A 25,544-nucleotide genomic window follows, 5' to 3' on the forward strand; every position below is an offset into this window, starting at 1 on the left:
GCTTTAAAAATTGCTAAATTTATTTTAATAGGCTTACAATAGAACTGATGTTGAGATACAAATGTTTGCTATTTGCCTATATAATTGAAGCAACCCCTTGTTAATTTTTTAGTTAGCATCTTCTTATCTCTTTTTCTCTCCGACTTCACTTCTGTCCTCATGTCTCCTCCCCTGACTCTCCTGTAGAGAAGGCAAAACTGTAGTGACAGCATATCCAGCGGCTTTCAGAGACCCAGGTTTAGGGAGGGATTGACTATAAAAGGGCATGAGGGAACTTTTGGGGGTGATAGAAATGTTTTATATCTTGATTGCAGCAGTGGTTATGAAACTGTATACATTTGTCAAAATTTACTGAATTATGTACTTAAAGTTGGTGAGTTTTACTGTTTATAAATTATAGTTCAATAAAGCTGAGACAGAAAAAAGAGAAAAGAAAAATGGCTAGGAATTTCAGGGAGTTAAAATGTACTTAGTAAATGGTTAGACTCTAACCGTTAGAGGATTTTTCTCTGCTGTTTTTTAAAGCTTGTGTACCAGATCGTAAGTAATACGATAGGGGGGAATATATTGTCTTTTCCTCCCTCATTGAGTTGCATGAATATGTTTAGTAACTGCAAACAATATATAATGCATTTAGGGTCCACAAAACTACTTAAACAGTGCCTCAGTGAGAAAATTACGAACAGTCAATATTCCCAAAGACAGAAGAAAGAGGGCTGTGCTGTTTCCTGTAAGTGGTCCTTTTTGGATTGAGTGTTGCTTCCTTGCCACCCCGACAGATGATTCAGTTGTGATATTCTGTTGCACCTTTGTGTCAACTTATTTTTGGCTTAACATTTCTTAAATAATGTAAGGTTGATGAAAGCACTACAACTCTATCTTTTCTCCTTGACTCCGCCAGTTCTAGTCAAATTCTGTACTTTTTTTCTTGGACGTTATTCTCATTAATTCTCTGTGGTGTTTGATCTATTATTATTCCCTCCTTTTCAAAAGCTGCTTTCTCCCTTGGTCTCTGGGAATACCACACTGTAGTGATTTTCTTCCTACTCCAGAAGTGATTGCGTTATCTCTGGCTGATGTAGTGTTTGTCTGTGGGTCCTTTGAGAACACAGTCCATTGCCCCATTTTCTCCAGGCTTTCCCCTTGGGGTAGCTTATCCTTTTCTGTGAGAAATCCCGTCTGGCGTATCTCTCTTAGGCCTCGTCTCTTATTTCCAGCTACCTCATCTTCCTTTTTTTCTAACCATTGCCCAAACTAAATGTATTCCCTTTTCTTCCATGTCCACTTCATTCTGGGCTTCTCCATGTCTTTGAGACACTGCCATTCTTTCCCCCTTTGCTGTTTTCCTTTCCCTCTGTCTCCTCTATTCGGTTACTATTTACATTTTTTATATTTCCTGTGGGCCATCTCCATTCCTTTCAGTCTTTTTGATACCACTTTAATCTGTGTCCTTATTGTCAGAGGTCACATGGCACTTTTAAGACATTCTTGAGTGAAAGCTGCTGGTCACGGTGCCAAAGAAGGTTTCACATTTGGGGAGCCACTTGTCACCAAATCTGTGTCTCCAAACCCTATGAAATGACTGAATCAGTAGGTTCCAGAGCTTGACTGTGCTCTAACAGGAAACCTCTTGGGCTCTTTGAAAAAGCTTGGTGTTTCCTTTTGAGGGTTCAGTGCCACCTTTGCTGCGACAGCCTCTGCTTTTTCCATTGCAGAGAGCTTTTTCTTCTCATGAGGATGTGAGCGTGCCTCTCCTGTGCCCTCCAGAATCCCGACGTTTGTAATTTTGTGATGCCTTGTGATAACTTAAAATTTGCTGCTCCTGACACAGTACTGTCTTAATAATTTTCCACTTGAAAAGCACAAATGAAGTGCCCGAAACTGCACTTTTTTTTGTATTTCATTCCTATTAATCACCAAATATGAGTATCTGTTTTTACCCCTCTGTGTGTGTATGTATATATATGTATGTATGTATGTGTATATAATGTTTTTAGGGAATATGACTTAGGGAGGTTTTCTTTTTCTTTTTTTTTTCTTTATTGATTAAGGTATTACATATGTGTCCTTATCTCCATTGCCTCCCACCTCTTGTATTTTTGTCTCTGATTTTACTTTGGAGTTAATATGTTTAGTATTCTTTTTTCTCTTTTTTTTCATAAATTCTCTCCTAATGACAGGCATTCTTTGATAGTTGGCATTTGCAGAAGTTACTTTGTAGGCTTGGTTGAATAGTTGAAGAAATGTGGGAAATTTTGTCAACAGAAGGGAGGCTGCCAAGTACAAGTTCTGTTATCCCTCCCTTGCTCTTCCCAAAGGGGAGGGCTGGCCACAGCCTAGAGGTCTTAGAGTTTGACTGTATCCTCAGAAATATGGTATTCACACTTGATTTTCTTTTCACCTATTTTGGCAGTAAAAGGTCTGCTTTAGAAGTGAAAAGTTGATTAATTATCTCAGTGACTAGGGTATTTAAAGGTGTTTTATTCTTTTCATCAGAAAGAAATGTAAAGAATAATTTAGAAAACATTTCTGGGTTTTAAAAGAAGTCTTTATGTTTCTATAGAACAAAATGAAAACTGCATTCTCAGCCAATGGAAAAATTGAAGCTGTTATCAGATTTGTAACAAAGTAGCCAGAAGCCCAGAAAGAGTGATTTTTCTGAATCACAATATACTATGTTCATTTACTTTGTCTTTTATCTTTGGGTCCTCTAGAGGGGTGTTTGATGCTTCCCTCAAAATGGCTGGCTTCTATGGATTGTACACCTGGCTGACTCATACTATATTTGGCATCAATATTGTCTTCATACCATCAGGTAACGACTGTGTCATAACTTTCACTGTCCTCTATTTAAGGAAAGTTAAGCCATTTTATATACATTGGGAAATGTCCTATTCCCCAAATTAAAAATACTAAAAGTTTGAGATCGAATCTAGTCCAAATTGGGAACAGAAATACAATTTGTCATGTTAATTTATTGCTGTATCCCCAGTAGCTAGAATAATACCCAGCATATAGAAAGTACTGTGTACTGTTTGTTGAATGAATGAATGTCCTATTACTAAGCACAACACCTAGCCCATAATAGGCACTCAATAAGTGTTTGAACTGAACTGATTGGCAGGAAGCAGTGAGTTGATCAAATAGCTTTGCCCCATGAAGGAGGTTGTCCCATGGGCAAGATGAATGCTTCTGAGGGCTCATAAACTGTCCCCACACCTCTTGAGGTCTATTCTGGGTAATACCCACGTTCCATACGCACCAGGATGGTTTAATGACCATCTTTTACTTTCCTCTGTGTTATCTCTGCTCCTCTCCTTCCACTTTTTCTACCTTTATTTCCGTGGCTGCTTGTCTTCCTAAATATATCTGCCTTCCACATGTGCCTCTACCACCAGTTTTTTCCACTGTGGCCTGTGCTCCCATCCTCCTCTACATTCCCAAGTTCATTCAGGTTCTTCCCTACGTTGTTTTCCACAAAGCCATCCTCCGACATGCAAGCACCCTGAGAGCAGGGAGGTTGATCATGACAGCCCTATGAGGCAGGCAGGGCAACTGATGTCCCGTCGTAGAGATGAGAAACCAAAGTGTTCCAAAGTCACAGGCCTGGTTCATGGTTAGGACCGAACTGGAATCCATGTCTGCTTGATTAATCAGGAGAGCCCAACTCTCTGTAGAGTGCTTTCATGTAATGTTCTGGCAGGAGACAAGCTTGAGTAAGATCCTCAACAAGCTGGGTGTTTTTTATTTTTCAATTACATTTCATTTTTTTATTAGAAAGAATCAAGGTCAAAACTCATCTCTGAGCTATTGAAACTGATTTGGGTTTGGACTCAGTACAAATTTTGACCAGTGTTCTATAGTTACGTTATAGGAGTGTATATTAATTAACTACCATTGATTCAAAATAACCACAAGACACAAAAATTTAGTTGCTAAAGAATAGAGTCGTGAAGTAGACACACATTTTAGAAAGATTTTCAAGATCAAGTTTTAAGATCTCAGACCTTCATTTAACTAGCAAAGTTAGTTAAACAAGGACATAACATTCCCTGAAAACTTGAGTTGCTATTTAACTTGTTTTGGTGGAAATTTTCAAATGGGAGGAGCTGCTTAGGTTCTGCTGTTTTGTTGTTTTGCTGATGATGTTCAGTTGCATTTCTTACTTAATCTTTTACTAGCTTTAGCAGCAATCCTTGGAGCAGTGCCATTTCTGGGGACATACTGGGCAGCAATACCTGCAGTTCTAGACCTGTGGCTTACACAAGGCTTAGGATGCAAAGCCGTCTTACTGCTGGTTTTTCATCTCTTGCCAACATACTTTGTAGATACTGCCATCTATTCTGATATTTCAGGGTAAGTATCCTATAGAGCTTCCAGGAATCATGTCCAGGGATTTCTGTGGCATTTTTAAAGGAGAGTTTTTATATTTCTTTTGGAGATGGGAGAAAGGACAAGGGGTGGGAGTTTTTAGTGAAGTAGCCTTCTGTGATCCCAATATATAATCAAAGTTTAATATAATTAATATTGTTTTCAAGGTATTTTGGTATCATGTAAGTATAATTTATAATAAATAAAACCCTGAGTTAAAACAAAAATGTGAATAACCTAGGAAAGAAATATTACTAGATGTACATAAAATATTCAGAGTAACAAGTTTGTGATTATTTTCAGAAAGTCTTTGCTTTTGGAGAAAAGACATTATTAAGTTGTATGTCTGGTGATTTCCATGTAAAACCAAATCTCATCAAGCTAAATATTTGACAAACAGCTCTCTTATTTAAGATGTTAGATAGTATGGTTCTTTGATGGGTACAGGTTAAATTTAAGACAGAAGCCAAACTTGAGCCACATAATATCAAAATTATTACTTTCTACTTTAACTTACTAGAGAGAAAACAAGGGACATAGAATTTGTCCTTATATAATTTCAAATTAGCTGAAGGGTGTACTTTCTATAAACTCAGACCACATCTAATCTTATTGTGATGATGAGTTTTACCGAAAGAAAACTTACTACTAGTATGATAGCTAGTAGCGCGATTCGAAATCGCACAGCGCTGCCCACCCACCTGCAGCCCTGCCTTGACACCCGAACCTGTCCATGCAGAGCTCCAGTGCGCCTGGCCCAGCCCCCAAACCCTCTGGCCTTCTCTGACCGCTTCAAGCCCTGCCCTCAGTCCCTCAAGTCGCCTCGGGCTGGTCCCGCCTCCTCTGGGTGCCTCCCCGCTTCTGGAGCAACACCCCAGCTAATATGCTAATGACCTGGTCGTTACCCATTACGGCATGTTGACCATTAGCATATTAGCTCCTTATTAGTATAGATATATTTTGTAGATTTTGATATTTATTTTAGAACTGGCTTGATTTACTTTATTTAGTTACATTTAGTCTCATTTAGTTACATATTTAGATTCACATTGTTTATTCGAATCTGGGATGTCACCAGATGTTGAATTTTAATCAACTTCTTAAATTCAGGATACAGCCTACCGAAGCTATCATACTAGTAGTAAGTTTTCTTTCAGTAAAACTTATCATCACAAATAAGGTTAGATGTGGTCTGAGTTTATAGAAAGAGTACACCCTTCAGCTAATTTGAAATTATATAAGGACAAATTCTATGTCCCTTGTTTTCTCTCTAGTAAGTTAAAGTAGAAAACAAATGAAGTAGAACTCCTCTGAAGCTCCAGAGGTCCAGAGCAAAAAGCAACAAGCAACTCTATAAACAAGCCTCCTAGGAGCTTTAATGCCTAAAACTTGAGAGAGAAGATTAAAGATAAGAGAACATCAGAGTGTGGTAACTAGTGCTTAACAATTGATATGTAAATAGTAGGAATAGGTACACAGTTTATATCAAAGAGCTTTCATTTCTTTAAACTTTACTGCATGTTTTATATTAGGTAAAATTTAAAATTTATATGTAAATTTTTTCTTAATAAAATAATACCTTATTTAATCAGCATTATTAGGACATGAAAGGTTTTGCATAAATTAAGCTTTTTCTTAAAAGCTCTCAGGACATTTTTTTAATACAGTAAGCATTTTTGATAGAGCTTTACTTAAATGTATCATTTATTGACATAGCATACATAGAATACTGCCCTGTATCCTTTTTTTGGAAAAAGGAAGACAAATTGTGAATATAATGTATTGGTTTTCTGAAGACTGGCTTACTTCAAATGTTACTTATTGAACTATAATATAATATAAAACATCCTTCTAGGGTATATAGTTATTTGCCCCTCACTGAATTGCTGTAGTCATGTGTGTTTAAAAACTAGAACAAGCAACATACCCTTTTCCTGGTTCCCCTCATGTCAGTGGTCCTTGTTATCATTATCATTGTGCTGTGCTGCTGTAATCTATCTTATTTTGTTCCAGTTATGTAAGTGATACTGTGATATGCTGGAGGGCAATTATGACTCTCCTGTGAAATAAAAATCTTGGATTTTCTGACAGGTCTTTTCCTCATGAGGCCTTTTAGCACTACCTACACTAAAAACTATTAGTATACTTTTGGGGGTTGTCAGAAGTCTAACCTATGAGTAACAGGGATGCTGTTGTATTGTCATCATCTTTAAAAAAGCATAATTAGTTTATTACATGCTAAATTGGGCTCACTTAATTGTCTTAATGGAGGTAAACCTAATAGGTGACTGATATAACCAATCCTAAGCCGACATTAACCCACTTCAGTTAGCCATGTAATGGGTGCTAGGTACCTGTTAACAGTACTGACTTCACTCCTCCAGTTGCTGGACCTATAGGCAAAGGTCAGACATGTTATGTAGGCAAGAAAATTCTTCCATCTCAATGTTATTACAATATTCAGTTATCCACATTGAAATAATCTGAAGAGAGCGATAATATAGTCAAAAGCCCGGTGTATTGGAGAATGACCATTGTGTTAGAGAATGTATTTCAAATTTACTCCAGGGTTTATGTTTGTTAAAAGTCATGAACCAATCTGTGTGCCTTTTATTCCAGAGGTGGCCATCCTTACTTGACAGGCCTGGCCGTGGCTGGCGGAGCATATTACCTGGGCCTGGAAGGAGCAATCATCGGGCCCATACTTCTCTGCATACTTGTGGTCGCTTCCAACATCTATAGTGCCATGCTAGTGAGTCCCACGAACTCAGTGCCCGTGGCAAACCAGACTCCATGGCCTGCTCAGAGTCAGCGGTGAGTTAAAGCGGAATGATCTCTGCCTTATTGACCCGAGTGGTCTGGCAAGATAGAGGTGTTTCAGCGCCTACACTCTGCTAAAGGTGGTAGTAGACACTGAGTAGAGAGAAATCACTGGGTTTTGTGTACCAGGAACATTTGAAAACTCGGTTGGGTCAGAATTTAGTTAATGTCATGAATGACCAAAAATAAGTGGAAAATATAAAAGACTATTTTGGGACATGGTATGCCAGATTAAAGATGCAACGTAGAGGATCATCAAATGCAATACATGGATCTGTGATAGGCAAGCATGCATGGCAGGTCAACTTGGGGACCATGCATGTCTGAAGAGGCTTTTCCTGAAGGCGTAATTGACAGCTTGCCTGTTTAAAAATGTTTCTCTTTAGATTGTTATTTCTTCCCTGTCTTCTACCTCCCACAGTTGTTAAAACTGTAAAGCCATTCTGATTCCCGATTTTTGTAATTCAACTGTTTGAAGGCCTGTAGGATCTTCCTTTTTTTTTTTTAAATCCATTTTTTCTGTTGTTCTGATTGGCACTTTTATTCAGTGCCTTTGTGACCATTAAAACTAGAAATTTATGTTCTGCAGTTCTGAAATTGTTTCTGAAACATTTTGTTAATGATTTCCTTCTCTCCCTATCTGAAACTTACTTTTATTTAATGCTGATCCTCATACACTGGTCATGTCATTTTGTCATCTTTTATTTGCTCTTCTATTTTCTGTCTCTTTGGCCCTATTTTCTGGGTGATTACTTTATCTTCTAAAACTGCCATAGAGATTTCCATGTCTGCTATTGTATTTTTTTTCAGTCTGTTTTATTGAGGTATTATTTTTGTAAATAAAATTGTATCTTTTTTAGTATACAAGTCTATATCAGTTTTCTATAATCCATAACAAATTACCACTAATTTATTGATTTAAAGCAACATGTTTATTATAGTCATCCCCAGGGGTCAGGAGTCCAGGCACAACTCAGCTGGTCTTCTGCTTGGAATCTGACAAGGCCACAGTCAAGGGGTCAGCTGCAGCTGGAGTTTTTATGTGTGGATTGGGGTCTTCTTCCAAGCTTGTTTATTATTGGCAGAATTGTTTCCTTGCAGTTGTAGAACTGAGGCATGCAGCTCCCGTAGACCACTTCTCCAGACCGTTCATACATGGATGTTTGCTTCTTCAAGGCCAGCTGGCCAGTATTTTTCTGACTTCTGTCTCTGCTAAAACCCTTTATTAAAGGGCTCACCTTATTAAGCCTGCCCCACCCAGCATACTTTTCTTTTGATTAAAGCCAACTGATTAGAGACTTAATTATATCTGTAAAATCTCTTCATTTTTATAGTATTAACACATTTCGTACCGCTCAGGAGTTTTCTCATGTTTCGCTCGCCATCTGTTAAGGACCGTTCACGAGTGTTCTCGTTTTTCACGCCCGTGGAAAAAGGAGCGAATCTAGATACTTATGTAAATTTTGTTTGGTCCCTCTTCATAGAGGAAAATGTTTTACGCAGTACCATACGTTAAAAAAGTACTAGGAACTTTAATTGTTTAATTGTTTTTGTAAATAAAAATGTTACAGTTATTGAAAAACAACACCTAAAGTGCATTATGATGATTTAAATAATGTGCAGTTTGCCCAAAAACGTGCGGTCCCTGGCGTATGTCTTAGACACTCACTCAAGAGCTGTGAGTGGGTTATGTATGTTACTGTGATATAATCTGGTCGGGCCATTGTCTTGTGCAACCTTCGATGACAGTGCTTGGCGTTCCCTTTTTGGGCTAGTAAATGCCTCAGAGAAAGATCTTCTAACCTCCTGCCTAGAGGTTGATGGCATGTTCAAGGTGTAAGCATTCACTAAATGACTCTTGACTGCATATCTGTCTTTTCCTTTCCCGCTAGACTGGTTGCTGTGACTGCAGGGGCCATGTCAGTTTTAGTTACTGGTGTATCCACAGCACCTGTTAACAGTGTTTTGTACTTGGAATGTGTTCAATTCCTAGTTGAAGGAACGAATGGGCTGTGAAGGAATAGTCTCTACTGAGGCATGAGCTGTGGAACGTTTGGCTTCTCCTGGGAACTCTGACATTGTTACAGTGTGAATAGCGGTGGATGGTTGCATTTCATTAGGCAGACTTGCCTTCTAGCTGCAGGTGCAGGCACCGATGGCTGAAAAGACCCATTTGCAAGACTTTCTATGTACTACCATCTGTCTTCAGACGGATGATCAACTGTCCACTTGAGGAGAGATGTAGGAGGGAGGACTCCCTGCCCACAGTGGTGAATGCAGTATGTGTTGGTGGCGAATGTCGCAAAGCATTGGGCTTCCCACAACGTTGGGCTGATTCAGTCAGTAATCAGAACCTCTTTCTCTTCTCTGTTAACACTGGGGCTGTTTGAAAGGACAAAAACGCTCCTGCAATCATATGGCTTGGAGTACTTTCTTGATATTTGGACAGGATAATCAGACTAGATTTGATGTATGTATTTCACTCCTACCAAAGGCTGAGCAGCAATCTCTGAATGTCAAAGCTCAGAAAAACCTGTAAGGAGGAAGCAGGACTGTCCCAGGAATCTTCCAGGAATGCTGTTCTCGGCATCGTTTTCCATTGCCCTCTGTCACACCTCGATACCCCGAAAGGCGACAATTGAATGTGATCCTTTAGGAGCTCAGGTGTATCTTTCTCTAGGGAAGAGTTATTACGAACTCCTTGCTGTTTTGAAGAGTTATTTTTTTTCCTGTTTCTGCAAAGTGAGATACAAAGATGTTCTCCAAAAACATTACCGCTCCTGCAGACCTTTACATTAAACCTCAGAATTTCAGTTGGGGTGTACTTCCATCATCCTGGTTTGGTATAATGAGGGGGAACGAGAGGAACCTGGTTACTAGGGAGCTACTGGACTCACCCTCTGCTGACTGTTGCCTCTCCTTTGACTCTCTTGCTGGCACATTTCTTGAATCTGTTCACCCCTCTGTGTTCCCTGTGGGGTGACCCAGTGCTGGGGTTACCCTCAGGGGCCTTTTCTCTGGCCCCTGCCCCTCTAGTCTGGCTCCCTCCAGTCTGCTTTCCATAGTGCGGCTAAGGGAGACCAAGTTTTACCACCCCAAATATACCTTTTGGGATATTGATTTTAAGCTGGTTATTAAGAAATGGAAGACTCAGAAAGAACCTTTGACTTTCCCTCCTTACCTATCTAAAGGAATTCGGATAGAAAAACCTGCTTAAAGGAAAGGAGCATCGCCTTAGCATCTTATTATAAACCAAACGTGGCAGACAGGTAGACGTCCAGCAAAGCCTGTGTGTTGAGTTTCCTTCTGTGCCCCATTGTCTCCGGGTGGCCCAGCAGGAATTGGTTTACAGGGGGTTTGCCCCCTCTCAGCTGCCTATGAATTGCCTGCGTTTCCTTTGAAATCCCGAACCCCTGCCTCCCCTCCCCTTTGTCCAAAGTGGCATATAATCCTCAGGTATCTTTGTCCAATGTATCTTTGGGTCTCATATCTTATGACACCCCAGTGTACACCTGTAATAAATTGTAGACATGTTTCCTGTTGATCTTTCTTATGTTAATTGATTGTTAGTGCAGCTAGAGGAATTTAGAGGCGGGAGTGTTGCCAGTGGAAATGGGTTCCTCTCATGGGCTCACAAGGAAAGCATTCGGGTGCCCACGTATGGGAGGGTCAGGTGTAGTGGTAGGATTTATTGTAGAAGCAAAATCGTTGTGAAAGAAGGCCAGCCTTGTCTTCATCAGGCTCAGAGCAAAGGCCAGCATCCAGAGGGAGGTGCTTCCTCTGTGCTATTTGTTCCGTCCAGTTCAGTCCCTGTCCCCATCCCGCTAGGTTAGCTTCTGTTCCCAGCTGTGCCCTGGCTGGTGCTTGGAGTCCAGTGGCTGAGGGGCCACAGGTGGCTGCTAGGGCTGCACAGCTGCTATGGAGAGAGAACGCACAAATAAGGCAAGTGTATGTTGGGGGCGGGGGGGTGAGAAAGAGAGAGAGAGAAGGAAGGAGAGAGAGAGATCCCACATGCCCTTGTTAGGCTGATTATATTATCTCGCGCTTGGGAAAGACCAGGCACCTTTTCAAAATAACCAGTCCACTTCCCAGTCTTTCTTGGGCTGGCACTGGGCCCTCCCCCTAACCAGTCCATCTCCTAGATCTTCTGGGGTGCTGTGTCCCTCATCCAATCCAGTCCTTTTCCCAGGCCAGGCTCTGCGGCTTTGTGCTCACCATCTTAGTTCCTACTGTGCATGCCTCAAAGTGGAAGCACCTCCCCCGTGCCACCTGGCTTCTGTGCCTGTACCCAGCAGAGCCTGTACCCAGCAGAGGAATTTCTCCTGCTCTTTTTATTCCTCCCCCTTCCCTGGTAACTGTAGGGATTAGGTCCCCAGGGTGTAGGATGCAGAGCTTCCCTGGGGAGCCTATGAATGCCGCAATTTCCTAGTGAAGCAGGCTTATTATCTCACTCAGCTCCTCAGTTCATGATGCCCAATAATGTCCAATTCCCTTTGCTCCTTTTCTTTATTAATATCTAGCTGCCTATGCTAACGTGCGGAAAGTTATTTTTGCACCCCCACAAAACCTCTCTGGTTTTCCTGAAGCATAAACGTTATGCTCCTCTGTACTGAAAATTCCCACAGTGGCTTTACATGGCCTTCAAGATAAAATAGAAACTTTTCATGGCTTCTTTCTGTCTACCTCTTCAGACTCCTCTCTCTGCTGCCCACCTTACGTTTTATTTTCTAGCCATCTTGAACTTGTTTTAGTTCCCTGAAGTCAGTGTCATCTATGCACTTGTTTTTCCCTCTGTAAAGAAGGACAAATCCAGTATTATGGTCTACTCTATACCAGTGGTCAGCAAACCGCGGCTTGCGAGCCACATGCGGCTCTTTGGCCCCTTGAGTGTGGCTCTTCCACAAAATGCGGGCGCGCATGTACAGTGCGATTGAAACTTTGTGGCCCATGGTTTTCGGCCTGGGCGAGTCTATTTTGAAGAAGTGGCGCTAGAAGAAGTGGGGGGTGTCGGTCGGTTGGATGACGGGAGACTCGGCGCAGGCAGGCCGCAGGATAAGCAGCTCAGGGAGGTGCGCGAGATTCATGCACGAGTTGAGTGAGACTGGCTACAAGATGAGTATGGATGGGAGAGTTGGAAGGGGTTGACCTCAGCGAATGTACCTCAATCACATTGAGGACGTTTTTAGCAAAGGCCAGCTTAGGAGTACCGTAATTAAGTTAATAACAATGTACCTACCTATATAGTTTAAGTTTAAAAAATTTGGCTCTCAAAATAAATTTCAATCGTTGTACTGTTGATATGTGGCTCTGTTGACTAATGAGTTTGCGGACCACTGGTCTATACTTAAAGTGACTTTTTAATGAAAAGCATTGCTGGCACTCACTAGACTAGGTCAGATGCCCCTGCTGTGTGTCCCCATAGCATGTTGTACATGTCCTATTGGAACTTAACACACAGTGTATAAATGTGTGCTTCATTAGTTGTCTTTCTCGCTAGTTGGTGAGCTTTCTGAAAGTAGGAGCTGGGTCTGACTTCTTTGCCACTGTTTTACCATTGCTAGCATGGTGCTTGGCACATAGAAAGTGCTCAGTGAAAAGTTGGTGAGTTAATAGGTTAGGGAAACCAAGAGAAGATTTGATAAAAAGGGTATTGCAATATAACCTTGAGGTAGAAAAAGACAGACGGAACATAGTAAACCTCAGCCTTGGAAGTTTATTCCATATCTGTTGGAAGAAAAGGGATGTATACAATAGTGATGAGATGATAGTGATCACAGGTTTTGTACCTGTGTGCTGGGGAGGGTTCAGGAAATACACACTCAGCTATGCCCAGCCAATGGAAGTTAAATTAGTCACTTAATGCTTTTTATTGGTTTTTTATTTTCAAATGTTCAAAGTTTATTCCGTATCTCTGGGAGGCCAAGAGTCAACAGCTCTTGAGTTGTTAAATCAGAAAAGATTTAAAGGTTTACATAAAACGGTATCTTCATAAAAATCGCATTGAAACTTTAAAGGGAAGCAGATCCCCAAATATTTTCCAAGGAGCAAAGGCTTGTGACTGGGAAACCACACTGCACAGTGCCCGTTGCCCTAAAGGGGCTCTAAATGCTCACAGCTGTCCTCTGTCCCCAGCTCATCCTGCATTTTGCTTGTTCCGCCACCTGGTTCTGAGGAGCATAATCATCCTTATAGCTCGGGAAAGAAGACTGTAATTTGGTAGTTTAGATAAGACATTCACCATTTTTAGAAATACTGCCAATGAAGTCTTTATTTCTTTTTTTCTTCCTAATCTAGAGAGTTGCAATTTTATGAGCCCTCGCAATTACTTAGCTCTGTGCCTCTTGATGAGGCCAGAAAGAAACCAGAGAAAGACAGATCCCTTATGATTTCACTTACATGCAGAATCTAAAAAAAGAAAGAAACCGCCCGACTGGAGTGGCTCAATTGGTTGAGCGTTGTCCTGTGCACCGAAGGGTTGCCAGTTTGATTCCCTATAGGGCGGCACATACCTGGGTTGTTGGTTTGATCACAAGTTGGGGCACATATGGAAGGCAGCCAATAGATACCGGTTTCTCTCTCCCTTTTTCTCCCCCTCCCCCCTTCCACTAATAAGCATGTCCTAAGGTGAGGATTAAAAAATAAGTCCTCTTAAAAAATAAATAAATCAAACTTATAGATGCAGAGAACAGATTGGTAGTTGTGGGGAGTGGGACAGATGCAGGGCAAGTGGACTGATTTTGTTTTATAATTTTAATTTAAATACATTCAATTAAAGTGTTTTTTAAAGAAATTATTTCTGCATCTCTAGGTTATGTAGTTTGTTTTCCAGGAGAAAATTGGAAGTTGGTTTAATATCAATGTTATGTCTGTAAGGTTTTACACACACACACACCACCTTCACCAACCCAAACATCTAAAGAAGATACAGTGTTGAGAAGGAAACTCTCAGTAACTGTTTTCTCAGCTTGCTTAATTTTATTTCCTTTCTTCTGAGTGCATTTGGAGGCTTCCTTGGCCTGGAGGGAGCATTGAACAGGAGGTATGAATTTCAACATGAAGGCTAAGCTTACTTGTCAACAGAAGGAAGTCACCAGGCCAGCCACAGTCTTAATCTCATTTCATGCCTCTTTGCCTGAGGCAGGACTTTTCATTCATAGTCTAGAGCAGTGATTCTCAACCTTCCTAATGCCGCAACCCTTTAATACAGTTCCTCATGTGGTGACCCCCAATTTCATTGTTACAAATTGAACATAATTAAAGCATAGTGATTAATCACAAAAACAATATGTAATTACATATGTGTTTTCCGATGGTCTTAGGCGACCCCTGTGAAAGGATCGTTCGACCTCCAAAGGGGTCGCGACCCACAGGTTGAGAACCGCTGGTCTAGTGGAATTGTCTCTTTAGAGATTCAGACTTGCAGGTAACTTAGAAATTTGAAAAGATGTCAGAGGATGAATTTAGAAACTTGTTGGGTGTTGGAAATGCTTTGTGGTATTGGTCAGTTTTTGATTATTGGTCGTAAAGCCTTTCCAGGGGCTCCCAGAATTGAGTACTGCCTGGGGTTGTCATCTGGGACATTTGGTGGTCTTCTTAGCCGCTCTACAGGTGTTAAAACACTAATTTCGGTGGCACTGTGAAAAGTAGGTGTATAAATAAATAGATATCTAGAGCAATGGTTGTGGAGGGGGTAATTTTGCTCCCCTTAAGGGACATTGGGCAATGTCTAGAGACATTTCGATTGTCACAACTGTAGTAGGTAAAGGCAGGCATGTGGCTAAACATCTTATAATGCACAACAACGTCAATAATGATGCTATTGAGAAACCCTGTTTTGATTAATAGACAGATTGATAGATAGTAATATGTATAAAGCATCTATAATAATAAAAGCATAATATGCAAGAGAAGCCCGGGTCCTGGGTGCCGGAGGGAAGCCGGTGCCGGCAGCCCGGGGAAGGAAGGCCTCTAGTGTATATATATAAATCTTAGTTTGGGGGTATTTTTCTCAGAGTTTAAAGTTATTTAAGGAGGAAACAGTTCATTTTGATTCCTAGGCCCATCAGCATATATTCAATATGGTGGCTTTGGCCACGTCACACATAAACCCTTTCAAAACCGCCAAAGCCTGAGCCAGGAAGCTCACCCATCCCTCAAAGCTGTTCCTTTGGACGCAGGGCTGTGCTAGTTAGAGGCACGCCTCAGAGGGCACCACCCACTGAAAGAGCCTTGAGACAATTGAGCATCCCTGATGTAATCTCTTTACTGTACCATTCTACCTGTGCCCCCCTTGATTTTGAGGTACTCCCGGCATTGCACAAAAGGATCAGTCTTTTTTTTTTTTTTTAATATATTTTATTGATTTTTCACAGAGAGGAAGGGAGAGGGACAGAGAGTTAGAAACATCGATGAGAGAGAAACATCGATCAGCCGCCTCCTGCACACCCCCTCCTGGGGATGTGCCCACAACCAAGGTACATGCCCTTGACCGGAATCGAACCTGGGACCTTTCAGTCCGCAGACCGACGCTTTATCCACTGAGCCAAACTGGCTACGGCAGGATCAGTCTTTAATTGACCTCTGCCCTCTCTAGCTCACCCTCCTAAATACTTATGTGAACTGAAAATTGGGAAAACAAAAAATGTAAGAGGTGGCATGGATGTGAATTGCACCTGAAGTTCAAAATTACTTGCTTTGCAAATTTTTAAGTAATTTGTACCTAATGACAACTTTTTGTTATCTTTTGTTTCCATAACTATGAGTGATTCCCTGAAGCTTTGTAACACTTTTCTTATATTCTACTTTAGGTCTATTTCTAATGAAAAAGTTAATCTTTTTAATATAAGGTATGAAAATAAAATGGGCTTTATTTGATAAATAATGTAAGAAGGAACAACATGCTGTAGTGATGTGCCTACAATTAATAAAGTATAGCTTCAAGACTTTAAAATTGTTTTGAAAACTAGCTTTTGACCTCATGTTTTTCTGTGGTCCTAATTGGTGATACTGCTATAAAGGAGCAAGGTAACCTCTAGCTAAAAGGATGGTAATGAACTTCTGCTTCACACTTGTACCCTTTAAGATAGATTTAGCTCATGTAACCCAAGACAAACAAACTCAAAAAACCACCGTCAGTAGAACTCAAATGACTTAAATGAGCTAGAAGTTGATTTCTCTCACTTCTCTCTCGGGTGAAAGCAGTCCAGAGGCAGGCAATCCAGGGCTGGTGTAACTGTTCCACAAACATCCAGCCGAGCCTCCCTCCTTGCTGTTCTGCCAGCCTCGGTGTGAGGTCTTTTCCTCTGAGATGGGTGCTTGGGCTCATGTTCATTGATAAACTCTGACCTTGGCAGTGGGCTGCCAGCACAGATGCAGGCCTGACTGGGTGACATAATCCTCGCTTGGGCATATAAATTATGTAGTAAAGGCAAACTAGCTACTACAGTCCTGAGGCAGGCGCCTCATAGGTGCAGCACACCACCTCTATCCAGCCTAGATGTTACCTGCAGTTAGTGATATGCACTTAGCTTGCCTATGTGGGTCAGACAGTTCAGTACCAGGCAATTTGGTGGAAAGACCTAACCTCATTTCTCCTGCCCTGAACCATATCCCCCAGAGCTTGGGCTCTGCTGGGTCAGGTTTCCTCTTTTGTAATAAAACTTATTCACTTGGCTTTTGATCTTTGATCTTCTAGTGTTTTTCTCTAATATCCTTGTGTACACTTTGCAGCCGGTGTGAAGGGGGAAGGGAAGATGACCCTTCTCTTTTAAGGACACTGCTGAGAAGTCACACTGCTCTTCCAGTTACATCTCATCGGCTAGAACATAGTCACATGGTTGTTAATTTCAAGGGAAATAGTTTTTTGGATGGGAGACAATGGACTCAGCAAAAAAAACCTCTGGAGTTCTTGTTACTGGCACACTTTGAACTAATACTCAAAATGCTAACTCATGATAATATTAAGAAAAATGACTATATAACCTCATCAAGGCTCTCAAATTGTAAAAATAAGTTATTAATCTATGGCATTTAATTACTGGTTAGGTGCTGTTTTTCCTTTCTTTTTTTTTGGTATCTCTGTGATTTCATTCCTCCCCCCCTCCTCATTTCCAAAAGCAAAACGAATTTTATTTTTTCTTATAGGACTTTCCGTGACATTTCTGAAGATCTGAAATCTTCAGTAGACTGACATGGCTTCTGCTTCAGTGATTTCTCTAGGAAGTTCAACCTTGACTGTGAGTTCAGCTCAGCTGTGTCTCCTGTCCTTTCGGCCGTGCCTAGCACGCAGAGCCGGGGGAAGAAACAGAGTCTCCTGGCCTTCCTACAGATTGCGTGGACAAGAGCGACCTTGCTGTGAGCTGCTTTGCATTTTAAAGCACAGCGTTAGAGTTCCGAGATGTGGTTTGCTCACCTAACTGTTGCTCAGATGGCTTAGTTAAGAGTTTCAGTGTATACACTGGTACCATGGCTTGAAATTTACCCCCTTTGCTTATCTGTATTATTATAATAAGTATTTATAAAGTTATTTTTTAAGAGCCCTAAACTACCTACTGTTAAAAGGACATACATGTAATTTTTCTCCTGTTTTAAGAAATCTGTTCATAAACTTTTCTACAACAGTCACTTTTCAATGAAAAGGGCTTTCACTTTTGAGTAGGTAGTTACTTGAGCAGGAAAAATGTGTCTTCTACCCTTTTCCCACAATGTGTGGTCCTCTCTAAGAAAGAACCAATCTTCCGTGTAAGGGCAGGTGGCTTACTTCAAGTTCAGTTAGTTGTGTGTTGCAACCAAAGGAGAGACAGACTGATTGAAGATCTCTCTCCCCTTTCTTCTGCTCCATCCCCCCATTACACTGTTGCCAAATTTCTAAAACTTGGCAGACCAATGGCATTGAAGTGAAATACATGTCAGCTGCTATTAGTGGTAACAATATGATAGACTTCATGTTGGGGATTTTTCTTTCCAAATGTTTCAAGTGAAATATCTCAGGTGCACCAGTACTCTGATTTGTTAAATGTATCCCTGTTTCACCATTTGGAATTCTGCCACTTGGTTACTTACAGACCAGAATTTTATATTTATGTAGTATTTTCCCATCACTTAGCGCAGTGCCTTGCACATGAGCCTGAGATGAATGCCTGTTGAATTACATTGTAACTTCTTAAATTTATCAGATATCACAATAAGCAGCATAATGCTTTACATTTTACAAAGTCTCTTTGCCTGTAATTATTTCACAACAACTTCACATAACTTTTCATACAGCATTATGTTGTTTTATAACAGTTTCCCACATGATGAAGCTAAGGTTTAGAAAACTGACCAACTGAAAGTCATAAAGTTCAGTAAGATTTGACCTCAATCTTCTGACTCCGTAAGTCTGTACACTCTGCTTATGCTGTAGTGTTTCTTCTACTACCTTACAGTTTTCCGTGCTGTGAGATAGAATAGGTGTCCTTGGACTTGTCCTCTGTTCATGAGGGCTGGGACTAGAACCCAGCTCCTAGCTCTGTGCCCTTGCCACCGGATAAAACAATCCTCAGGCTCTGTCTCTGCCCCCAGGGGAATGTGGAGGAGAAAGGCTTCTTAAGAATCAGAGATCACCGGTTTGGAAAACACTTAAAAGTAGAAATTATTTTATCTCAAACACTTTTTCACTAAAAAGCACAGTTAGTATAACTAGCTTAAATTTATTTTGATATTAAGAAAAACTCCATTTAGAAGAGAGGCTACCATGAAGTCTTTGTTTAAACAGTAGACTCTGCACATCTCGAATTTTTCTTATGAACCCTTCAACAATTATAATTTGATATAACACCAATGTTACATTTGGCCACTAATTACTTTCTTTAGTTAGTTGTTTAATCATTTATTCAGTAAAACGTTTGCTAAGAGTTTGCCAAGCCCTAGGCCCAAGCCAGGCACTGTACAGGGTGCTGTAGGTTGTAACTCATAAGCAGGCCTTCTCTTTCGGTAAATCTTAGCCAGATCATGTGTATTGCTAAGACAAAAAAATTGCATTAAAGGGGTTAAAAAAGAATTCGGGTTTGTATTTGTTAATTGTATACTGGTAAGTTTATAGCTGTAATTTGCACGCATTCACAAGAGTTAAATGTTGTACACAATGAGTTGGTGCCTATACAGATTATGTTCTTTCAAAGTGTTGGTCATAATTATTCATAGGGATACCAGGTTGTTAGAGGGGGGACTCTGAGCTCTAAGAGACGAGGTTAGAGCTGCCAGAATGATCAGTGATGTAATATCACCCCGGAACAGCAGGAACAGAGGTGCCCTAGTGCTACCCAGGCCTGATCAGGAATGGAATTGCCACAGCACTCCAGCTGCTGAATAAGGACGGGGAAGGCTGGCCGGCTAGGGGAGGTCTTCCCTGAACCCTCACAAACATGCCCCCTCAGGTAGAGTGAGGGTGTGCAGAATCTCCACAGAGCATAGAGATCAGGTGGTATGAAAAGGTAGGAGTCTCAAGCTCAAGTTTTAAAGATGACCAGCCCTCAGATTCCCAGGTCGGATCTGACCCAGAAAGAGGGAGAAAATGCATCGATGAAGTAGAAGTAGCTTCAGTACAAACTGAGTTCAGAAATCCTATCGCAATGTCTTGCCTTTTACAGCTCGATTACAGATTAGTTTTAAGTTCACATTCACTATTCGGTTATAAACTAAATGGAGGAGATAAAAACTCCCCACACAAACATGCTCCTCCCTTCCTCAGAGAACAGGCGTGTGGTATTCAGCATAAACTCCATATATCAGTCCTGCTTCAGTTCCAAAATTCTTACCATACTCTCTGTTCCTGGAAGTGACCTCTGTCAGACTGCTTTAGATACCAGTCTTATTTATTTTTTTCCATTTGCAAGGAATCCTAACACGCTCTTCCATAAGAGGTGGTGAGCTGGCAGAGTGTTCCCTTGACCTCTGAGACTGGTGTAGAGCGACCCTGAGCAGTGGGAGGATATCCAAGAACTGTTATGGAGATGCTGTATTTAAACAAACTCAGTAGCTCTTGGAAATGGCAGCTGTTTATTCCAGTTAAAAAGGGCTGCTCCAGGGCTTACAGATAAAATCCTCTGGCTGACCTTGATCTTAGCAGGAACCCATCAGTGACCCTTCAGGACTTCCTAGTACCACTAGTTCTCACTTGCATTGTATTTAGCGTTTCAGGAAGTGTCCCTGCTGGGCAAGAAATACTCAGAAATTCAAGCCATGAGGATTACATTAGAGAAAAGTAATTTTAGGTGAGCTATCTGTGGCTTTCCACCCCAGGTTTATAGGAAAAACCCCTTCGGAACCTCCCATACTCTGGTCCTGACCTGAGGGTCTTATAAGAATTTTACAGTAGGCACTTCACAGTGGAAACAGCCCCTGAGAATAAACTTACACATGCTAGTTCCGGCTAAAAATAAGTACTTTTGTTTTTATTGTTGCCTTTACATAGTTTCCAATCAAAATATATTCATTTTATTAATTTACTGAGGACCTGCAAAAAAATGTGCATACTATCTGAAACACTGAGCAGTTATTTTTTGATAGACCTGATTTACAGTTCTTTTATTTTTAAACTGTCTGTCTATTGGCATCACAGACATTTTGTGCTAGAATGGGCCTTATATAATTACGTGGTTCTGTCATTTTCTAGAGAAGGGAACAAATCCACAGGTCCAAGCGGCTTTTCTAACACACACAGCCAGTTAGGAACAATTCAGAGTAGAGTACAGTTCTTTTTCTCTCCCAGTCCATTGTTCTACTTCTCTTTCCCTTTTCCTCATAGTTGAGTAGCTCTTGGAAAAACATGTTTCTTGTAGCAGTTGTTCAAATGGATGTTATGAGATGGTATCAGAGAATAAAGTGTGCATGGGGGAGGGGACGCCAAGGTCAATTAAAATTGAGAAATGCTGGGTTTGTTTTCTTCCTGTAGGACTTCTCAGAGTTTTTGACGTGCTATTCTATATTGTGAATTTATGAGAGGGGACAAAGACTGTGTTCATTTAGACTTATTCGACCTTAAACTGCAGCCCCATCCTTCTTTTTCTCAGAGCATCTCAAAGTACTACTGGTCCTTTGGGAAACATAGCTCTACAGTAAGTTTACAGCTTTTGTATAAAACATCCTTAGTGGAATTTCTGAAAGGTAAATCTATTACCATGGTACCCTGTAGTCGTAACAAATCTCAAAGTTTACTGAGAATACTAGAAAGAAAACATATTTGCCCTTCGGAGCTATATGTAAAGTATAAGGAGTCTTACCACCTATGGTGTATAAAATCAGTATTTGTGTTTAGTTTTGCAAGTTTTTCAAGGATCAATTAATGTGCAGATACAGTGGTGATATATTGTTATTACATTTTAATAATGCTTTTGTGTGGCACTTTATTGTTTTCAGATTGCTTTCATAACAACCCTGTGAGAAAGGCAGGTGTTAAGTATTATCAGATGCGGCACTGGAGGCCCAGAAAGGTTTTTGTGATCCCCCCCTCTTCCCCCCCCCTGTTATTATAACACAAAGTAATGGAGCCAGAATTCAGTTTCAGAATTTCTGACTCCAAGTCCAGAGTTATTTGCACCTGGTTTCTTGTTTTCCTTCTAGCTTTATATTTTACAGTGAAAGGTGTGGAAGCAATTCTTAAAGTAACATCATTTTGGCTTATTGTCAAACACTGTTTCTTCTTTATTGCAGTGACTCAGAATTTAAGGAGTATTACAGCTATCCCAAAGAAAACCCTCCTTTTGTCCCTTGCACTGCCAATTTGTTTAGGTGACTGGAGTGTATAACAGGCACCATTTGATTTTGAAACCAAGATTGGATATGTAATTGTGATTGCTTATGTAATTTTGGAAACTGTACCATCTCTGCATTCTCAGGCAAAGTGGAGATGAGATGGTGTGAAAGTAAAAAAAAAGAATATTCAAATACAATACACCTTTGTTCCCTCACAAATGCTGTTTCTTAGCTTTAACTTGCTTTGACAACCTACTGATGTAAGTACTTTGTAAATGTAAAATATTTATATTTTGAAATAAAATAACTGGTGTTGAAAGAATCAGGTGGTAAACTTAGTCTCATTTATGTTGAGAAATTTGATCTTTAGTGAAGTCACAAATACACTGTCTCTTGGGTCTTAAACTTCCCCTTTGGCACCAGTGCTTACACTGAAGTTTTAGGAAACAAGGGTGACTTACAAAAGGAAGATGTATGTGAGGAGAGGATGCTCAGCACCTTAAAGAGGTAACAGGATCCAGGCTGAGGTTGGAGCCCTCAGTACCCAGGATAAGGTGGCCGTAAGCTGGGTGGATAAGGAAGTGATGAGGTGGATGGCTGAGGAGTAAGAAATCAGAGGGGGGAAAGTTGTATAAAGGAACTGTACCTTTTGAATGAACAAAATAAGCCTAAGTTATGGCTTTATTCAATACCAGAGACACAGGTGCAGCCCTGGCACCTATGCCCGGCAGCTCCAACCGGCAGACAGCTGAACCCACGGTGGAAGTCCTGTGAAACACGTTTCAGTGATGCTTGTGAAAGAGCTTGCTGACACCTCGAGCTGGCGGTGTTCAGCTCATCAACCTGACATTATGGATGGAGAAAGGATCCTGGCTGAGGTGTAAGGGCGGACTAGCCAGTCACACAGTTTTTCTACTCTCACGGTTTCTTGTTGGCAGATGATGCCTGTTCCCAAAGCATTTCTTCGTGCATCTCGGTCCGTTGCATAAGGCCAGACCCCTGCAAAGGGAGTGTGCTCCTGACAACCTCCTTCGGCTTTGCCCTGGGATCCGCAGGCAAGGGGTATTCAGCCCCCCCCCCCTCCGCCCCCCGCCCACCCCATGCCAATCCCGAAGGGGCTCTGTGCTTCTCAGCCTCACCCTTACCGAGTTTAGTCAGAAGTGAACACTATTGATCCGTTCAGGCAATGAACAGCTGCTAAGAAACTGTTCTGTGCTGGGCACCAGGGGGAAAAATAATTTTGAAAAGTGGTTTTAAAAAGTAACAGTATTGAACTGTAGGTGAAGCTTTTCCATATGCTCGATTTAATTTCCTTTTCAAGAGTAATTCCGAACAATAGCCTGAAAGATACCCGATACTCCTTAATTGCATAATCAAATATCTCATCTTCAATCCAGCTCCAAGTATTGTGAGAAAGATACAGTCGCAAAAGGAGCCGCGTGGCGGGGAAATGGGACCCCAGAAGCGCTATCACCAGTGGAATTCCCGCCGCAGGGCAAACGCCCTCCCTTGAGACTTGACTCTGGTTCTGCCCTCCCATTTAGTTTCAACCCCAGCGCAGCTTCTGCAAATTGTCGCTGAATGGGAGTTAGAACGAGCCATCGATCCCAGGACCCCAGGACGGGCAGCTTTGCTGGGGACGCTTGTCCTTGTCGTGGTCAGAGGCCGCGGGAGGCCCTCGGTGACCTGTTGATTCCAGTGGGGCGAGACGTGCGTGGGAACCACTGAAGAGTGGTCTCAGGAGACAGACGGGGCGGGGCCCGGGCTAGGGGCGGGGCTTCGGGGCGAACCCCAGACAAAAGCGTGTTGGTGCGGGTGGGGGCGGGGCCGTGCCGGGGGCGGGGCTCGGCGGCGGTGAAGCGGGACGGGATGGGGCGGGGCCGTGCCGGGGGCGGGCCGGTCGGGGGCGGGGCCTCCGGCCGCGCGGGTGCATTGCCGCCGCCGCGGGCGGGCAGGCTGGCAGGCGGCGGGCCCGCAGTGGCGCGGCGTCCAGGCTGTGCGACCGGGGGATGGCCATGGCCGCCTCTCCGGGCCCCGCCGGCGTTGGCGGCGCCGGGGCAATGCCAGGCTCCGGCCCGTCCAGCTTCGGCTTCGACTCGGGGCTAGAGATCAAAACTCGCTCGGTGGAGCAGACGCTGCTCCCGCTGGTCTCCCAGGTAAAGTGGCTCCCGGCGCGGCCCCCCGTCTCCTGTGTCCGCGGCCCGCGATGGCGGCGGCGCTCGCGCTGCTGGGCCGGCCGGAGGCAACCGCTGCCCCACCTTCCGCGCCCGGTCCACGGCGTGCGTGTCCGACCTCCCGTCTGGGTTGGGGACCCGCCTCGGCGGAGGCGGCTGGAGCCGGGACCCTCCGCCATCAGGAGGCGAGGCCGAGGGGGGTGAGCGCAGGGGAGGCGGCGGGGCGCGGATCCCGGTGCGGACCGAGCGCCGGCCAGCAGGTGCGCCGCCGGCCTGTCCCACGGGACCCGCTTCGGGGCTGCGGCTCGGGCGTCCGGGCCCCGTGAGCCCCCCGCGGAGGGAGGGCAGCCGAACCCAGCGCCCCGGAGGCGAGAGGAACCTGGCCGGGGCCCCCCTGGCATATAGGGACCCTCCTCGTCGCCCCTTTCTGACCCGCTGCCGGCTCACGTTGCATTCCCAGCTCAAACCTGGGCTGTTGACCGCTCTGGCTGGGGGTTCCTGCCCGCCCCCCACTCCAGCGCGCTCCCCGCCGCCTTTGTCCCTTCCCGGCGCCGGGGTGCGTGCGGCTCGCCCGGCTCCCATTCACCGCGGCCGCCCTGCCCCTTCCCCTAACCTGCCTGCTCACCGCGCTGGGAAGAGTGAAGGACTGTTGGTTAATCCGGATACACATCTTTTTTTTCTTTCCAAATTCCATTTGGGATTTATGGTTTATTGTATTTGCTGGTCCTAACAGAAGTCTGGAATCAGCTAATGGATGCGCTTAGTTTGAGAGAAGTTTTCGTTACCGTGAGCCGAGCTGTACGCCGCCCGAGGGCTCGAATTCCTCACCTGGATCAGTTGTGCGCCAAGTCCTGGTTGTGTGTGTGTGTGTGTGTGTGTGTGTGTGTGTGTGAGAAGAATTCTGTGCCTGGGGGAGCGTGTTGGCGTTGTGTGACTCACAGCTAGGTTGCAACGTCCTGATGACTCACTAGTATTGCCGAAATTTTCGAGGTAGAGGGAATCTTCAAGACTACCTGACTCTAATTTTTTTTTTTAGAAAAATCCTTTTTTTACAGCATCCTTGACACCTGGTCGCCAGTCCCTTCTTTAAACGTGTTCAGTGATGGGAAGCCGGGAGCTGGTCCCTAGAATTGTAAATGCCATCTCTTCTCCCTCCCACTCCTGCAAACACTGGCAATGAGCAGTCACACGTGTCCCTAGATTCCCGTTACGCTGATTAAATGAACAGCTCCATTTTCTCCCTCATTTTAGCCTGGCTAACAAAACAGGTAATGAATACACCTGACCAGCTCCCCTCCCCCCACCCCTTCCATGTCTGAGAGATGCACTGACCAGTGGAAAGGATTGCTAGGATCACTTAATTATGTCTGCACTGCCCCTCCCCGCAAAAGAATACCACCACCACCACCAATACAACCACAGCCCCAGGAGACACAGATATAAGAG

General features: G+C 42.9%; 2 protein-coding genes across 5 annotated transcripts in view; both read left to right on the forward strand.

Moving 5' to 3' along the window:
* Positions 1-22,108, forward strand: part of TMEM245 (transmembrane protein 245) — a 66,674-nt gene extending 44,566 nt beyond the window's left edge. For all 3 annotated transcript variants that reach the window (XM_070430951.1, XM_070430950.1, XM_070430952.1), the window contains 4 exons: positions 2,715-2,815; positions 4,182-4,356; positions 6,991-7,185; positions 17,335-22,108. In XM_070430951.1, coding sequence (XP_070287052.1) covers positions 2,715-2,815; positions 4,182-4,356; positions 6,991-7,185; positions 17,335-17,380 — 517 coding nt within the window. In that variant the 3' untranslated portion in view covers positions 17,381-22,108. The remainder of the gene's footprint in view (positions 1-2,714; positions 2,816-4,181; positions 4,357-6,990; positions 7,186-17,334) is intronic.
* A 1,766-nt stretch (positions 22,109-23,874) lies between these two features.
* The window catches only part of CTNNAL1 (catenin alpha like 1), a 55,543-nt gene continuing 53,873 nt past the window's right edge, over positions 23,875-25,544 (forward strand). Inside the window, exon 1 of one of the 2 annotated variants that reach the window (XM_070430955.1) lies at positions 23,875-24,080. In XM_070430955.1, coding sequence (XP_070287056.1) covers positions 23,934-24,080 — 147 coding nt within the window. In that variant the 5' untranslated portion in view covers positions 23,875-23,933. The remainder of the gene's footprint in view (positions 24,081-25,544) is intronic. The other variant, XM_070430953.1, reaches the window with a different exon arrangement.

This window comes from Myotis yumanensis, unplaced genomic scaffold (assembly GCF_028538775.1).
Source record: "Myotis yumanensis isolate MYYU_CA2020_CCGP unplaced genomic scaffold, mMyoYum1.0.hap1 SCAF_12, whole genome shotgun sequence".
Lineage (NCBI taxonomy): Eukaryota > Metazoa > Chordata > Mammalia > Chiroptera > Vespertilionidae > Myotis > Myotis yumanensis.